The sequence below is a fragment of the Sceloporus undulatus genome, chromosome 2 (assembly GCF_019175285.1).
Source record: "Sceloporus undulatus isolate JIND9_A2432 ecotype Alabama chromosome 2, SceUnd_v1.1, whole genome shotgun sequence".
Lineage (NCBI taxonomy): Eukaryota > Metazoa > Chordata > Lepidosauria > Squamata > Phrynosomatidae > Sceloporus > Sceloporus undulatus.
In genome coordinates, this window is record NC_056523.1 from 202,053,662 (window position 1) to 202,072,296 (window position 18,635).

Here is an 18,635-nt window from a genome sequence, read left to right on the forward strand (position 1 = left end):
TATTGTGCTCTGGTCAGGCCCCACCTGGAATATTGTGTCCAGTTCTGGGCACCACAATTCAAAAAGGACATTGAGAAACTGGAGCATGTCCAAAGAAGGGTGATTAAAACGGTGAAGGGTCTGGAAACTATGACCTATGAGGAACGCCTTAGGGAGCTGGGAATGTTTAGCATGGAGAAGAGAAGGTTAAGAGGTGATATGATAGCCCTGTTTAAATACTTGAAGTGATGTCATATTGAGGAGGGAGCAAACTTGTTTTCTGCTGCTCTAGAGAACAGGATCCGGAGCAATGGATGCAAGCTTCAGGAAAAGAGATTCCATCTCAACATTAGGAGGAACGTCCTGAAGGTAAGGGCTGTTCGACAGTGGAACAAACTCCCTCGAAGTGTAATGGAGTCTCCCTCCCTGGAAGTCTTTAAACAGAGGCTGGATGGCCATCTGTCGGGTATGCTTCAATTGAGCGATCCTGCATGGCAGGGGGTTGGACAGGATGGCCCTTGTGTTCTCTTCCAACTATGATTCTATCAAATATAGCTATGAAAGCAATTTATATTAAATTGCTGAAGTGTTTGGTAATATAACAGCTAAGCAATACGAGATAATAAATCCAGAATATTAGTATCAAAGGAGCAACACTATGGAATTATTAGCAGTTATGAGAAGCCAATTCTACTGAGAAGCCTATCTCTAAACTGTCATCCGCCACACCCTTTCCACTATGCTGAAAGGTCACAAAACTGAATTCTCATTTCTCTTTCTTCCTAATGTTGCTTTCCTTTTTTGTCATATCCTTTTAGACCAGAGCTGGGCAAAGTGCAGTGCATTTTTATGCCCCCCCCCAAGAACCCCTGTGTGTGTGTTTGTCAAAAATCTGTTCCAAAATGTCTTCAAAAGCCTTCTAGGGTGAGTGGAGGGCATTTCCACCATGTTTCTGGGCTTTTTGGGCCCCCAGAGGTCAAACATAGTTTTTACTCCCCCCTAAAAAAAAATTCTTGCCCCAAATGTCCTCTGCATTTGTTGAGGGGGAGAGTTTTCCACCATGTTTTGGGCTCACCTGGGCTGATTTTTGAAACAGGAAATGAACAGGAAGTAGCTTACCCTCAATTCCTGTGGGTTTTTTTAAACCCATGGAGAAAATGCTCTCTGTTCCCTAGAGGGCATTTAGGGGCAAAAGTTGACTTTTTGGGAGCAAACGAAGAAAATGGTGCAGCCCTCCAAGGTCTTGTGGGGAGCTATTGCAGCCCAGGTGCTCACTCCCGTTTTAGACTGTAAGCTTTAAAAAGCTTGATGTGCAAACCACTTTCAACAGAATTTTCAGAAATAGATCATGGTACAAATACATAAATAGCAGCATTACTCACTGTCAGATATAGCTAGTTTTACAGTGCCACTTTTTAACAGAGCACTGCCAGGTTTCTCAGGATTGGGTTCAGGGAAGCCATTTTCTTTTAATTCTTCCTCAGTCAAAACATAATCTTTCAGAACTCTATATAGAGCAATTCCTGAAAAATCTTAATCAACCCAATGAAACAATTATCAAAAATATTTAAGGGTTTTCAATCATACAATACTACTATTAGAATTATTTTCTGATTCAGGTCACAGAGAGTCAGTAGGGGCAGTGTGTGTGTACACGTACACACACACGCACACTCACTCATCCCTCCATATTTGCGGCTTTGATATTTGCGAATTTGGTTATTCATGGATTTGATTAATACTTTCTCTCTAGGAATATCTAGGTCCTCCAGTGCAACTCTATGGTCAACTTTAACTACAAGTTGCACTGAAGGACCTAGAGATTCCTAGAGAGGTGTCCTCTCAGGTAAAAACATGGTGTTTCTGTTATTTGCGGTTTTCCCATATTCACGGGGGCCTTGTGCCCCTAACCCTAGCGAATATGGAGGGACAGGTGTATATCTAAATTTCAAAGTCCTTATAAAATTAACTGGAGAACATCTATAAAACACACTGTGCACCATTTATCATAAGATTTTGTTCAAAAAGATACTCTCTTTTTGAGATATTCTCTTTATCCAGTTCCTGCCTAATAAATACTAATTGCAACAATTACTAAACTAGTAAATACTAGTAAACTAGTAATTGCAACAAAGTTTCAATTGTAACTTTCATCATATCAGAATGTTTGGAGTCATGTAGTGAGTGCAAATCTATAAGCTGTTTTGACTCCAAAAGTTCATCTGGATATTTTACTTCTATACTAACATATCTGTCTAATATATATTACAGACTATAAAGTTTGAAAGTATCCAATATTTTGTATTACTGTCAGGGTTTTTTTTAATTACAACCTCTGCCTAATTAGGAAATAATCTCAACACAATTCCCTCTATCCAAGATAATCTTCTAGGTGCAGACAAGGCATGTGCAAGGACCCATAATTTACAAGAGGATTTCTACTGGATTTGTCTGTAGAAATAAACAGAGAAGCCCAAAAGCAACCAAACTGAATGCATATAGACGTAAAGGCTGAGTAAAACTCTGGCCAGGAAAATCTGTATTTGGATAACCAAATAAAAGGACAATCAGAAAACCAGAGAAACACACCTGTGTATTACAGTATTACACTATCATAAGACATTAAAAGCTCTATGCAAAGATTTCAAATGCAAACAATACTGCTATTTTACCATGTTTTCCATCTTGTTTTTTAAAACTGGCTGAAATAGTTCCTTTATTAGTAGAACATTGGCCTGTATAAAAGAAAAAAATAGTTATTTTCCCAAAGCACAAGTGTTAAAAGAGAACATTTCTGAAAACAAAACAGTACATGCTATTTGTAAGTAGGCATGATAATTAAAATTGGTTTATTACTGATAAAAATACCTAATCACAACTTCCAGTTTTCCTTTCCCATATACCACAACTTACCATCTGATGACACACTGCCATGATCTCTCAGTTTTTTAAGTCTGTTCACAGCTATGTTCAAATACATATTTTTACTACCACAACGGCCATATATTGCTTTTTCTTCTGTTAATGCCTACATAAAAATAGAGGTAAACATAAAATAGACCACAAAGCAAACAAACAGCCCATGGCTATTCCCCTCCTGTACAGAGTATGGGAAGTAAAACTGGGATTAGTTTAATCAAGACATTTAATTTAGATATAATGATTTACATTCTGACTAATAGGGACACCAATGAAAATATCATACTTATTCATATGAATACTAAGTCAAGAGCACTGGACAATGCAGTCCATTGTTGCCCACACTGACAGGAAATGGATGTACAAATCTCCCCACCCGAGGGCCAAGCCCTGTTTCAAAGAACTTTTCAATGAATATGCCAAGGAATGAAGCTGGATTGCAAAGCATGTGCTCTGGTCTGGGGCTTCACCCTTTTTAGAAGAGTTAAGAGGAAGAAAAACATATTTTAATACGGTAATCTATCTTGTTTGTAATCCAGAATCTTCCAATTTCACTTTGTTATTACAACCATTAAACCAAACTGACTTACAGAAACGTAATATTACCTATAATGTAGTAAGCAGCTACTAATGCAACCTATTTGCAAAGGGAGCATTGTGGAAAGAACAGCTTTCAATGTGTTAAATCACATCAGATATTCAGTTAACAAATAATAAGGGCATCCAAAATAACCCAGGGGATCATTTGGATTAACTGCATGATGATATATTTGTATCTTATACAGTATAGCAGTGGTTTTTAGCTTGGGGGCTATGGACCCTGTTGTTCCCACAGAGAATCTGCAAAAGCTTGAACCACGTCTCCCCTTCAGCTGAATGGTGACATTACAGGAACCAAGACTGGATGGATGGTCCTGTGCATTGTCTGTTACGTGTCTCTTCAGTGACACCAACAATAAAACCCTTTCATGTCTCTAGCCTTCAGCTGAGGCAGCTGCATGACTCTGACTCCACCACCTCAACCGCTTCTACAACCCCAAACTCAAGTTCTTAAACTTTGTAACTTCCTTCTCCACTGAAAGGGATACAGATGTTTCTTCACTTTACCACTCTCACATATGGGATCAGGCTTAGCACCATTTAATGGTAAGCGTGCCCCTTGAAGCGACATGTTGGTGTTTGAAAAGCATTTATTGCAGTTTGTAAGGGATCCAGTGTGATGGGAGTCCTCCAAAAGTTACTGTGAGGCATAAACTCCCAGAGTGCCAAGTTCTCTGCAAACTGCAGTCAGTTGCTCCAGATTTTTAGCTGGAGGGCACCAACTTTTTCTTCTGAATTCTCAACATCAGTGCTGAGAAGGGGTGCCAGCTCCTTTGCTTCCTTGTTTACCCAACCCATTTCTTTTCCTCATCTCAGTCTCCTCCCCTCCAAATGAAGAACGGGGGGGGGGAGTGTGGTTGAAACATTTCTTCAATAAGCATTTGTAAAGTTGGGCATTCAGAATCACTGCATTTCCTTGAGTTTTGCTAGGATGTTCCCCCTCCCCTCCCCTTTTATTTGTTCCTTTCCAGTCTCTCACCATAAACCTTCAGTCAGAAATGTGAATGTAAACATTTTGCAAACACTAACACATGGCTTCAGGATGCAAGCACACCACAAAAGGATGGTCTGACCCCCTATGTGAGAGCAGTGTGATAGTGAAGAAACAGCCATATCTTCTCTCCCCCTTTCAGTGTAGTGGAGAAAGTTACAAAGTTTAGGAACTTAAGTTTGGCGATGACAGAGGTGGTTGAGGAGGAGGTAGTAGAAGAGTTGGGAGTCATGAGGGAGGTGTAGCTGTCTCAGGCTGGAGACACGAAAGGTTTTTGTTTGTTGTGTCATTTCTGAACAATTTTTAGTTTGAAGAGAGTGTTTGGAAGAAAAGGTTCACATCCCCCCCTCATATCATCTCAGGTGCTTGTTTTAAGTGTCCCTCCCTACAACAAAATCGTCATGTGATAGGAGCCAAGACTGGCTGGGTAGGTCTGCATGTTGCCATTCAATCCACTCCAGCCACAAACTGGCTGGAAGAAGGAGAAAAGTCTTCACTTCCCCTCTGGCGCCTCTGAGGGAAGGTTTAATAGATGGTGCAATTGTTAATCATGCAGTGTTCAGGTTTTATTATTACTAGGCTTTTAAATCTTGAGTTAGGTCTATGGAAGGTGAAATGGCCATGGGGGAAAAGGGAAGCAGGTGAACTGCTCTCCAATTTTGGAGAGAATTTGTGTTGTTGTGGAATTCCAACATCCAGAACCAACCAAAAATAAGTTGCAACAGCATATATTCAACTCCACATCATCATAGTTCACAAACAGGATGCCAGACACCTTAGAATTAAAGTTATTCTCCTAACTACTTTATCGCTAACCATTCCCTTCGCCGATATAATTTTTACACAGGAGTACTAAAACATGGGTTAGAAAATTAATTTAAAACAATTAGAATAAACTTGTGAAGTATATGTATTTCCAGCCCCTGGAGAGGGGAAGAAGAGGTATTTTCTATGAGATCATTTTCTGTAACAGCAGTATGAAAATAATGCATTACAGAAAAGAAAGTGTTGCTGACTTAAACCTTTAGGTTTAATTAAATGTTTTCAGAGTATTTTAGTAATATACTGAATATCTTTGGCCCAATGGAGACATCAATGGAGGCAGGAATAAACCTTAAGGGAAACCAGGGTGAATTACTAGCCCTACTTAAAGCAATGGAAACTGCTTCTGAATAAACTGCATAGGATTGTAATCCATGCGTATTTGCAACATGCTATTCACAAATCAGTCTCCACGTTAAGAGTTTTATTCAACTCGCCATTAAAAGATAATTAATGCAAACCTTGTCAAAAGCTTCATTTTCTGTATCACATGTTTTCAAGAATTCTTCAACAAACAAATTCACATATCGTTGTCTTATGTCATTTGGTACTTTGGATCCCAGCTCTGGAACTACAGACCTTCTCTGGCTTGACATCTGAAATATTATTATTTACATTTAACAGACCGTGTGTACACATCTTGCACACAAATAATTTCTTCCATATGAAGAAAAAACATATCTTTGAAAGAGATGCAAACCATTGGAAAAAATTGTAATATACAGTAAATGCCTTCTTTACTGTAATCACAAACTCTTATATTCTTTCTCTAATCCCACCCCAGAACTTGCAAAATTAAAACCATTATACTCTGAAAATTTGTCTCAACACACAGTAGGCTCTTGGTATCCCCTGGGGTTTGGTTTCAGGATCCACCATGGGCCAAAATCAGTGTATGCTCAAGTCCCATTAAATGCAGTGGAACAGTGAAATGGTGTCCCTAATACAAAATAGCAAAATCAAGGTTTGCTTTATATCTTTTTCGAACATTTTCATGCTATGGATGTGAAGGACCAACTGTACTACATTGCTTTTCTTTTATAACAAAAAACAAACATTGGACAGTAATCCAGTTTAAGGTTTCCAGTAGTTTTGTATGATACACTGTGTTTTGCTTGATTCAGTCTCCACTATTCATACACTGCATTCTTCCTTGTATTTTATCCATGCTGGTTAAGGGATTCCAGGAGTTGAAATCCAAAAAATTCACAAGGTGAAATGAGCTAAGATAACCAATAGGCACATAAAATCATACTGGAAATGTGGTGTTTTATAATAAGTAATAAGATTTGTGTTTTTATATTGTAATGTAAGAGGCTTACTGGGCTTATAATAGGCATGTATATCCTGAACTATTTCATCCTTGCATATGAAAACGAATAATTATGGCAGTTTTCTCCCCATTGCAGGAGAAATTAAATACTCCTCCTAATATTCTTCCCATACTCAAATGCCCACAAGTGTCGAGGAAAAATTTTTCTGCAGAGAAAAACATTTTATTTGTACAAAAATACCCTGTTTTCTGTGTAGGAAAATTGTGTGTGTGCAGAAAACAAGTTCTTTGAGCAAGCAGCCTCATGGTTTTCTACACAGGGTAATTCCTTCACTATACTTTTGGGACATTCTAGTACTGAGAAAAGTGCTCAACCTTCCTGTTGGTCTATTATTCTTCCTCACAGGGTTGCCCAACCATTAGGAACTCTGTTTTTCAACCTATGAATGACTAATTGTGAATGCTATTTCCATCTATAATTGGGAGTGTCTATGACAACTGAGTGACAGGTGCAGGGCATTTGGTGGATTGCACATGCATATTTGATTGGTCAGGAGAGTGCGAGACGCTGAGGGAACAACATGATAAGAATGAGGATGTAGTCAGGTAAGATAAAGTTTCTGAAGAAGACAGAGAAATGGGGCCTGATTTTTGAAGTGACAAGACTGTTAGGGAAGATCATGTGAAGTACAGAGGGCCCTTGACGTTCATGAAAGTGGAAAAACTGCAAATAAAAAAAAAACCAACACATTATTTTTTTTACCTGAAAAAACACCTCTAGGAATCTCTAGATTATCCAGTGCAACTCCACCATAGAATTGTGCTGGAGTCCCACAAATGCCTAGAGAAGTATTCTTTCTAGGAATCTCTAGGTCATCCAGTGCAACGTGTAGCAAAAGGTGGCCACAGAGTTGCACTGGAGGACCTAGAGTTTCTTAGAAAGAACATATTAATCAAATCTGCAAATAATCAAATCCACAAAAGTCAAAGCTGCAAATGCAAAGGGTCAACTGAAGTTACAATACTACTTGTTTGTAATATATTAAGTATTTTTTAAAAATATGAAGAAGTGTTTATAGGCCTGGAAGTAAAGACTGAGAATAATTACCTACAACTACATGGCCATATCCAGTATTACAGTGAAGTAGTGCCTAAGAGATCAGAAGAACAACTTAATACACAAACTTATTTGAAAGGACTTCAGTGAGGATCCTGGTTTCAAAAATATCCCAGAGAAGAATGTGAGTATTTGAAGCAAAATGACTCTAGGTGATGATTCCAGCATGATAACGATGATGGGATCATGATAGGCTTGTCATTCAAACACATCAGACTTTTGTTCTATATTATGTAGACAATCATACATAACCTACATAATCATGTAGGTAAAAAAGTAACACAGACACACAAACACAGAGCATACCTTAACTGGCATGCAAGCACTTTTTTTCACACCATGACTGGAAAGACTACATGGCACTGCAGTTATTGCATTTCCAGGAAGTAGTATATTCACTTGTCCACTGTTTGTTGCAATAGGCTGAACTTCAAGTACATTTAAACAAACTGAAAAAGATAAACATCATGCAAACTAAAGGCATGCTTCTAAATGCATATCTATTCCTTGAAAAGACAGTTTTAAAGTTACATCTTACTAGGAAGCAAAAAATAAGCTACAGTAAGCACCCGACTGCACATTATGCTATGTTGGGGGAATAGCTTTTGTGTGGAGACCATGTCATGAGCATAATACATGTAATTATGTGTCATGTAACATTTAATCTCACTGAAAATTTCTGGCTCTTATTAAAATCCTTAGCTCTGGAAGGAATTCCTTAATCTTAATGATCAACTGGATTATAGATAAAGGAAGTTATCTCCTTCACCATCCAGAAAGCAACAAGCATCATTAGAAATACTTGATTTTTTTTTTCTAGCCACTGGCATACCTCAGTTAACAAAGCCTTTTGACAGAAAAGCTATTTTTAAAGGTATTTTATGTCCCCCACTTCCCCTCTTATCCCTTATCTTTAGTCTAGATGGTAGGAGGTTTTTTATAAAATCAGTGTCTACACTGGGAAGACGATGAAGGCAAGCTGCAAGAACAGTGCTGGGTTGCAGCAGGTGGCGTTTGCCGCAAACAGTGCAGCAGACAAAGTTTGAGCTGCACATTACTTCAGTCATTCTTGCTGTAGTCCTGTGTCTATCTATAAAATAAAACAGCAGTTGCCTCCAGAAACTGTTACTGAACATATGTGATCAGCAAAACAGAAATAAAAAGGGAACCCTACCTCATTAGCTACTCCCAACATATTAAAAGGGGAAAAAAAGAGCACAGATTTGTAAGAAAAGTGGAGGTTGGTGAAAGAAAAAGTCATACCTGGATGTAGCCTTCAACTGGTTCCCAGAAGGCTCAAGATGTTTTTCTTCACTTACCCATAGGTCCCATGCTTTGAATCGGAGTTGCTGGCATTACTGGTGTACTCTTCTTTGAGCCACAAGTTGCAGCAACAAAAGCTTGACCACTTTTAACAGAAGTTGTTATTTGGATTGCCTCTTGCTGTGCTTGCAGGGGTTTGGATGGACAAATCTGCTGTGGCAATGGTGTTTTCAAAGGCACTATTATTTCTTTGCTGGCTTTAATCTGCTGGGTATCAAGAAAAAAACTTTTCTTCAGCAACTATCACTTACCAAAAGCTTAAAATTGCAATACTACCAACATTCAATACATGTGTAACTCAATCTTTTCACAAAGATGTTCATATGTCTCAGAGCATTAGAGTGCTCTGTATCTGACAACGATTTGGCCATTAAGAATTTGTTCAAAAATATTCAGTTACTTGATGTCTGTTTATATAATGCCTGTTTGAGTACTCAACTTGTTCCACTTGCATATAATGTTAAGTTGGGATTTAGCATTATGTGTATAAGCAAAAAAGAACACATGCAGTGTCATGATCGGACACACAACTGTCCTCCTCTTACTGGGACGATGAGTGAATCAGGTTTCTGTTTTTACTTCAGCTGACCCCTGGGTTGCTGCTCTGAGCAAACCAAGAATCATAGAATCATACTGGAAGAGACCACAAGGGCCATCCAATCCAACCCCTGCCAGGCAGAGACACACAATCAAAGCACCCCCAACAGATGGCCATCCAGCCTGTTTAAAAACCTCCAAAGGAGACTCCACCACATCATGGTCTTTTTAAAACCAGTTTTCTAAAGAAGTGAACTAACAATCCAAGGTTTTCAGCCAGACTGACAAATTATGTTATACAGTTGGTCCTTGGTATGCGTAGGGGGTTCGTTCTGGACTTCCCTCCCCTCCGCGGATACCAAAATCTGCAGATGCTTAAGCCTGTATTGTTCCCAATGGCCAGTAACTTAATTTATAGTTCTGTTTGCATAATAAAATACTATCAAATATTCTTTAGATGTCCGGGTGAAAACTCACACCAAATTTTGCAGTGTGTGCAATTCTTCTCTTCTGTCTGGAAAGCATACTTGTCTTCAAACCTGGATCCTTTGCAGTGGCAAAGGCCTATTTGTTTTGAAAGAAGAAAGGTTAACTTCGTACATAACACAAAGAATCTGTCACAAGAAGATAGCTTTCTGAACAATTTCAAGGTTTTGTTGTACAGTGGGCCCTCCACATTCACTGGGGTTAGAGGTATAGGACTCCCATGAAAGTGAAAAAACAAAAAACAAAACACAACCCACCCACCCCCCAATATTTTTAAACCCGAGAGAACACTTCTCTAGAAATCTCTAGGTCCTCCAGCTCATCTGGTCATCCTCCAGCAGAGGTTGACCACAGAATCATGCTCAAGGGCCTATAAATGCCTCAAAATGTGTTTTCTCTAGGAATCCCTAGGTCTTGCAGCATAACTTTATGGTTAACCTTTGGCAGATTTGCACTGGAGGGCTTAGATTCCTACACAGAACCTATTAATGAAATCTGCAAATAATCAAATCTGCAAAAGTCAAAGCTGCAAATGTGGAGGGATGACTGTAATTCTTATAAGTGGAAAAGAAATACTGTACAAAATGTGTTTTTTGTATTATTACTCTCCAGGCATTAACCCTGAAACACCTAATAGCCTGGACACCCTTAGCCCTCTGGCTGACTTCCCCCCCCACTCCTTTCCTGCCTTATTTCACACACACACACACGCACGCACGCACCCTCTGGAAATCGCTCAAAGTAGCTAAAAAGGACAGAAGTCTCCTCCACCATTTGTGATCCCTAAAGCCCCTTAGTGGTTCCCACTACCTTTTAAACCAGATTGCAAATCTGTTTGAACCAGTCCAAACGACTCTGGTTCCAATTTAAACTGAATCGCTGAAGCGATTCTGAGAGGGGGGCCATGTGCTAGGCCCACTTAACCCATGTCTTTTTGACGCTGATGTTTTTGATAAATCAATTCTGCGCAAGTGTGAACCAGATGCGGATCAGAATCAATTTAAATTTGCCCTTCGGCTGGCTGGAGTGGGTCCATTTTAAATCAATTCATGCATGAATGTGAACCACAAGTGTATTATTTTAGAGGGAAAAAATGAGGTCGGGGCAAATGTAGTGGGAACCATGCTCCGCTGTCGAATCGATCCATCGACTCACATCACACACCAATTTATCTGTAAGTGGGAATGAGGCCCAAGAATTCAATCAGCTGCACCGCTGAAGTGTTCAAGAAAGGACTAAATACAAACAACAGAAATGAAACAGAGATGGAGAAAAGCAGAGGTACCTTCTTTGTCCGTTTTTCCTTTCGCATTTCACATTCAACAAACTCATTGAAAATTCTCCGGCATTCTTCCATAGTATCATCAGATTCAAAAAGTTCAGTATCATCTTGAGATTTTTTTTCTTCTGGACAGTCTAACACATTGGTCTCGGTTCCTTCAATATCCCCATGAACATTTTTAATTCCAGAGTCTTTATGAGAGTTTTCAAGAAAGATGTCTTCACGGGAAGATATTTCTTTGTTCGTCTGAGAAGATACATTACTTTCTTCAGTAGCAAAGTAACAATGCTCATCTGCATTTCCAAGATTCAATAAATTCACTTTTAAACCTGACGAAGAGCAACTTCCATTTGTTGATTTCATTTCAATTTTATTTCCATTAGCTGAATTAATATTACCTAATCCAACAGTAGTATCTTTTGGTGTTTTCTCCACCATGCTACTTAAAGTCCCCGGTGTCTTTGAATTTTGCACAGTTTCTGCACTAGTTCTGGAACCTTCCTTGCTTTCTTTCCTATTCTGCTTTTTACAGGTCATATGTATTCTTGGTTTCCTTGCTATATTCATTGGCGGAGCATCTATTATAATCGTATCATCCTCTGACTCCTGCATTTTTATTTCAAGCTTTATTGGGGAAGGATTTCTTGATCTCTTCTTTGAAGATCTACATCTGTTTTCACATGGAGGATTTTTTGTAGTCCCTTCCAAATTTCCACACGGAAACATTTTCACACGCTTATAACGGTGAGTGTCGTTTTTATACTCTGCCTTCAAGGAACTCCTAAGGCCTGCGCAATAATTAAGTAAGGGGTCGTATTCAAGATCGGTAGCTGGGAAGCTACGATCAAGAGTGTATTTACTTGACTTACTAGGATTATTTGAGACTGAAATGTCACAATCTTTAGCTTTTATATGAGCATTACAGATATCGTCTTCATCAGAAAAAGATTTGTTTCCTTGCATGTAATTTCCTGCAGGAGTCAAGGAATTCTTAATATTATCTTTCCCAAAGCTATAATACAAGAGTTTCTTTTGCTCTTCAAATTCAGTCTTCACTGACTGAATTTCCTTGTTGATCCTTTCTAGTTCTTCGATATTTTTATCAAGCCCTGTTGATTGGAAAATAGATATATATGTATAAATAAATATATATATATTAATATGTATATGGGTTCTATGCAAAGACTCCAATGTCTAAATAGAGCTTTCCGATGAAGAGTTCTATAACATCTGCTAAATTTTTAATCGTGTCATTATAGCTTTTTAAAGAGAAAATGGAAAAGCTTGTAATATCGCTTTAGCTGACATCCCATGATACAAAGCATGTGGTCAAGACACTATACTTTCACAAAATGGTTTTTTTCTTGAATAAATAATTCAACCGAGCTATTATGAATGAGCCAAGAAATATCAGTTTCTGATTCTCACTGACTTCAAAAGTATTTCAAAAGTGAATACATTACGGCTTACCCAGCTGGGAGCTTTGGAAATCTTCGCTAAATTCTAGAAAGCCTAATGACCACAAATAGCAGGTTCTTGGCACCAGCTGCCTAAACACTAAACGCATAGCCCTATACTTGCCCACTCAGAAATAAATCCCATTTCCTTCAACAGCAATTAGTCTGGAACAGGTGGAGATCAGATTAGTTCTTCATTATGTATTGAATATATGCATCCCAGGGATGTAGCCAAAAAAGGGGGGGGGGGCTTGGGGTCCGGATCCCCCCTTCCGTTAGATAAAATGAATGGTGTAAAGGAGCGGAAGAAGTGAGGTGGCAGAGGATTAACTGGAACTGCCCCTGGCAAACTGGGGCAGTTGGAGAGTATGTGGCTAACCTCCACAACATTAATCTTGCCAAGGAAACACTAGAATAGCAGTCATTGTAAGTCAGAGTTGACATGACAACAGCAACACTTGTCGCAACTGAAACACAACAAACTACCACAACAATTGAACTGGTAGGGATTGGACTGGAGGGACCTTCAAGTCAGTTCCCAATTCCAACTCTACACTTCTATGAAGGCAATGGGAACCCAAAACAACAACAACCTATCTTTAAAAGAAGAGCATACAGTACTGCTAAACACCTGCTCCCCAATCCCCCGTTTAACATTTCCACAGGAAGGAAAAGTGAAAATGAAAACTCAGATTTCCAGATCTGTAAGGACCCACATCAAACCCTGCTGGATGGGATTTTTGTTTGACTAGATGTCACAATTACAAAGGAGGGCAAGGCATGGCAAAATGCAGGACTTTCAAGAGAAATGTAGGATAAAAGCTAAAAACATTCACATAAATGTAAATTCGTGCTTCGTTGTCATGTACGAAACGAAGGACATTTTGGAATCCCTCCTGGACAGAAGGCTGAAATGTAGGAAACACTCTGGAAAAGGAGGACCTCTGGTCAACCTGGACACAGGAGAGGATGGAGGCTCGAAGATGCGTTGGACTCCTTCCAGATTTCATCATAACAACCAAAAATTTTCATAACTGACCATTTCAGAAGGCTCACACAGCACATTATCCCCATGCTAATACAATGCTGCCAGTGTTCCTGCTGTAGAGCAGGAAAAAACTAGGCAGCACCATCTTCCAGGAGCTCAATTCCTTCACCAAACTTTAATTCACTAGTGTCCCCTCTAGTGGCACAAATGGTGAAGTGTGTGTGCAGGAAAACCTAGAGGAAAGTAAACTGAGTTTCCTCCTCCCACCAAGAGCCAGCATGGAGTAGTGTTTGAGGGTTGGAGTATGACTCTGGAGACCAGGGTTTGAATCCAGACCCAGCAATGGAAACCCACTGGGTGACCTTGGGCAAGTTACACACACTCTCAGCCTCAGAGGATGGGAATGGCAAATCCCCTCTGAAGAAACTAGCCAAGATTTCCCTTAGGGTCACTGAAAGTTGGAGAGGACTTGGAAGTCAAACAGCAACTCAAAGATATAGCCGTGTTAGTCTGTGGAATCAGTATGTAGAGCACCTTTGAAACTCACTGAAAGAAATTGGCAGCATGAGCTTTCAAAGACTCCAGTCTACTTCCTCAGATGCAACAGCAACTCTCCAACTAACAATTGCCCACTGAGTCACACTTTCTCAGCCTCAGGGGAACGCAATGACAAACCTCCTCTAACAAACCTTGTCAAGAAAAGCCCATAACAGGGTTGCCATAAGTTGGAAACAACTTGAAGACACACAACCCAAACAGCGAACAAGCCTGCAACGAAATATGGAGGGAAATGAGAGGAAGTAGGCCACTCATAGTGATGGGAGGAAGAAATAAATACTTGAGAAATGAATTACAGGAACAAGCATTAAAACTATTATTGCTGCACATGTTGGGGGGGGGACGTTTCCTGTCTGCACTAGTCTAACAGCGCTTAGAACGTTATCCAGAACATTTGCTGGGCATCTTCAGTGAGCGAAAGGTCCCAGATGTGAGCCCAAGAGAAGGAAGGTGTAATAGCGTTAAGTTCAAGCATGGGATGTAACAAGGCATGCCATCAAGTCCAGTTTATGGTGACCCTACGAATGAGAGACCTTCAAGTCATCCTATCGTCAAGTGGTCTTGTCCATTCAGGTCCATGGCTTCCTCGGTTGAGTCAATCCATCTATAAGGTGGTCTCCCTCTTTCCCTGCTGCCTTCCACCATGCCAAGCATCGTTGCCTTTTCTAACGAGCCATGTCTTCTCACAATGTGTCTAAAGCACGACAGCCTGACTTGACTTTAGGGGACAGCTCAGGTTTGCTGGGATACAACACTCTTAACCTGTCACCACAAAAGAAAACAGAGAAAGATCCATCCAAAACTCCCTAGGAAGGAAGTTCCAAAGCGTAGGAACAAGCCAGCTTTCTCTTGGGTCCCCACAACTCTGCCTGTGAACCTAGAGCAGTGGTTCTCTACCTTCCTAATGCCACAACCCTTTAATACAGTTCCTCATGTTGTGGTGACCCCTGACCGATGGTCTTGGTTCCTAGGATCATCCGATGGTCTTAGGCAGCCCCTGTGAAAGGGTTGTTTGACCCCCAAAGGGTTGCGACCCACAGGTTGAGAACCACTGAGCTACTGGGTCAGAGAAAAGTTGTTGTTGTTGTGTGTCTTCAAGTTGCTCCCAACTCATGGCAACCCTATGGCAGGCCTTTCCTGGCAAGATTTGTTCAGAGGCTTGCCATTACCAAACCTCTGAGACTGAGAGAGTGCAAACCTAGTGGGTCAGAGAAAAGCTGTTGCTGCTGTTGTTGTGTGCCTCTAAGGCATTCCCAATTCATGGTGACCCTGCAGCAACACTGTGGCAGGCCTTTCTTGGCAAGATTTTTTAAAATAGAATTACAGAATCATAGAGTTGGAAGAGACCCCAAAAAGGGCCACCCAGTCCAACCCCATTCTGCCATGCAGGAACTCCCCATTGACAGATGGCCATCCAGCCTCTGTTTGAAGACCTCCAAGGAAGGAGACTCCACTAGTGTGTTCCACTGTCAAACAGATGAAGTGAAATCTCTTTTCCTGTAGCTTGCATCCAATGTCCTGAGTCTTATTCTCTGGAGCAGCAGAAAACAAGCTTGCTCCCTCCTCAGTACAACATCCCTTCAAGTATTTAAACAGGGCTATCATTATCTCTTAACCTTCTCTTCTCCAGGCTAAACATCCCCAGCTCCCTCCTCTGAGGGCTTCATGGTTTCCAGTCAGGCCATTTGCTCAGAGGTTTGCCATTACTAAACCTCTGAGGCTGAGAGAGTGTCACCCAGTGCAGGATTAGAACCCTGGTCCCCAGAGTCCATGCCACTCCTTCCCTCCCCATTCCTCTCAGAGGCTCACTTTCTGCCCCCAAAGTAACACCAAAGAAGGCCCTCCTCCTCACCCCGCTCTGAGGGGGCCCTCAACGGCCTTTGGGCAGTGGGCGGGGCCTCCCAGAGCCCCGCCCCCGAGTGCCTGTACTGGCAGTGAGGCCTCCCGCAGCCGCCCGCGTGGAAGAAGGGGCAAAGGAAGTCTTTGAAGTAGCCAGCAGAACGGAACATTATCCCCCTCCGCCTCCCCACTCTCTCCAAAATGCGCGGGAAAACGCGCGTCGCCCGTTGACGCCTCAGCCTCAGGCCCCGCCCCTCACAGCTGGTTCTGAGCAGCCCGCCTTTCCCTCCCTCCCTCCCTCGCCTTGTGTTTATATAGAGACACTTTCGCCCCGCCCACTAAGGGGCGTGTCCTAAGTGACGGTTAAACTAAAAGCAGCCCCTCCCCCTTCTCTCTGTTGGGAATTTTAAATTTTAAACTGCGGGGCTGAAAGAAAGAAACTGGCGCCATGTGCTTTCTTAGCTTTCAGGTGGTCCCAAAACACGCTGCAGATATATAATCCAGTTTGACACCGCCCTGGCTCAGTGCTAGGGAATCCTGGGAATTGTAGTTCGTTGTGGCACCACAGTTCTCTCTGACATAGAAGGTTCAATGCCTCACAAAACTACAGTTCCCATAATTCCCCAACATTGAGCCAGGGGCAGTTAAAGCGGTGTCAAACTGGGTTATTTCGGCAGTGTGTTTTGGACCTTCACTCTACTTCCTCAGATGCACCTGAGGAAGTAGACTGGAGTCTAAGAAAGCTCATGCTGTCAACTTCTTTCTTGGTGCTATAAGATCTGTCAAAGAAATACTGATTTCACTGACTAACATGGCTATATCTTTGAATCCTGTGGAATTGTGGGAGCTGAGGGAGCACTAATCCAAGATGTTTATCACACTATGCTCTTAAAGAGCTACTATTCCAGTGTGACTCCTCTAGCAGCCTCCTGTTGCATGCTGGGATTGGCAGTTTTAAGGAGCTGAACTTCTCTGCCTGAGAATTCTAAATACCCCTCCTTAAAACTGCCAATCCCAGCATGCAACAGGAGGCAGCTAGAGGAGTCACACTGGAATAGTACCTCTTTAAGAGCTCGTCTGATAAACACCAAAGTGGTTGTGGGCCTTCAAGTCTTTTCTAGACTTATTTTCATCCAGAGGAGGTTTGCCATTGCCTTCCTCTGAGGCTGAGAGAGTGTGACCTGTTTTCAAGCTGGGATTCGAACCTTGATCTCCAGAGTCATAGTCCATTGCTCAAACCACTACACTACACTGGTTCACTTACACAGACCTTCCCTGAAAAAACTTGGGACCCCTGCACCCACCCAAAATTATACTAATTTTTAAAATGTATTTTTGGGGTGCTGGGTTAGAATAAAAATGCCATACACTGACACACAATGAAGAGCCACTGCGGTCTAATGATTTGAGTGCTGGGATCTGGAGACCAGGGTTCGAATCCTGGCTTGGCCATTGAAACCCGCTGGTTGACCTTGGTCAAGTCACACTCTCTCAGCCTCAGAGGATGGCGATGGCAAACCCTCTCTGAAGAAACGTGAAGAAACCTGCCAAGAAAACCACCTTAGGGTTGCCATAGGTTGGAAACAACTTGAAGGCACATGACAACAACAAGAACCACACACAGTTCTTTCGCAAATCTGATTTTTGTAAAAAGTCAATTTCATAGTTACTCAGGTTTGATTAGGGGCACATCTACACTGAAGAAGAAATGCAGTTTAATACGTACCACTTTTAAGTGCCATGACTGCTTCCTACAGAATCCTGGAATTTGTAGTTTTCTGAAGCAACAGCACTCTGGCAGGGAAGGCTAAAGACCTTGTAAAACTACAAATCCCAGGATTCCATAGAATGGAACTACAACACTTAAAGTCGTGTCAAACAGCATTACTCCTACAGTGTAGATGAACCCTACTTCAATCCCAATGCTGAACTGCAATTCCCAGAAGCCCTAATCAGCACAGTCAGCAGTGAGGAATGCAGTTCCAACAACTTCTAGGCTACTTTAACTGCCCTGGCTCAATGCTCAATGCCACAACAAACTGCAATTCCCAGAATTCCATAGCATTGAGCCAGAGCAGTTAAAGCGGTGTCAAACCGCATTATTTCTGCAGTGTGGATGCAGGCACTGTCTCCTCATCTAGGGTTGCCATAAGCCAGGACCTCCAAACCGGGACAAATGTAGGACAAATGTAGGATAACATTTTCAAATGTAGGACACGTTTTATAAACATGGAGGACACGTGAAAAAAATTGATGATTTAACTTTATAGATAAAGGTTAATAATAATAATAATGATGATGATAATTTTTTAAAAATGTTAATCTAAATGCATGTTTCTAAGGCATAATAAAAATGGAGGACATTTTAGCATTATTCCTAGACAAAAAAATAAAAATCAAGACAGGGGTGTATATATTTAATAATAAAAATAATGGGAAAAAAGCAATAATAAAAATTAATAAA

At 41.0% G+C, this 18,635-nt stretch overlaps 1 protein-coding gene across 10 annotated transcripts in view; it reads right to left on the reverse strand.

Annotated features, from left to right (window-relative positions):
- Positions 1 to 16,385, reverse strand: part of LOC121924394 (RNA exonuclease 1 homolog) — a 30,012-nt gene extending 13,627 nt beyond the window's left edge. For 2 of the 10 annotated variants that reach the window (XR_006102588.1, XR_006102587.1), the window contains exons 1-9: positions 16,185 to 16,385; positions 11,333 to 12,438; positions 10,039 to 10,125; positions 9,021 to 9,231; positions 8,008 to 8,150; positions 5,773 to 5,907; positions 2,893 to 3,007; positions 2,652 to 2,714; positions 1,362 to 1,511 (exon numbers count right to left, since the gene is read on the reverse strand). Coding sequence is in view for 6 of the 10 variants with exons in the window: in XM_042455843.1 (XP_042311777.1) it covers positions 1,362 to 1,511; positions 2,652 to 2,714; positions 2,893 to 3,007; positions 5,773 to 5,907; positions 8,008 to 8,150; positions 9,021 to 9,231; positions 10,039 to 10,125; positions 11,333 to 12,438; positions 16,185 to 16,341 (2,167 nt within the window). In the remaining 4 variants the exon portion in view is untranslated. The remainder of the gene's footprint in view (positions 1 to 1,361; positions 1,512 to 2,651; positions 2,715 to 2,892; positions 3,008 to 5,772; positions 5,908 to 8,007; positions 8,151 to 9,020; positions 9,232 to 10,038; positions 10,126 to 11,332; positions 12,439 to 16,184) is intronic. The other 8 variants (XR_006102585.1, XR_006102586.1, XM_042455843.1 and 5 more) reach the window with 8 other exon arrangements.
- Between the last annotated feature and the right edge of the window lie 2,250 nt (positions 16,386 to 18,635).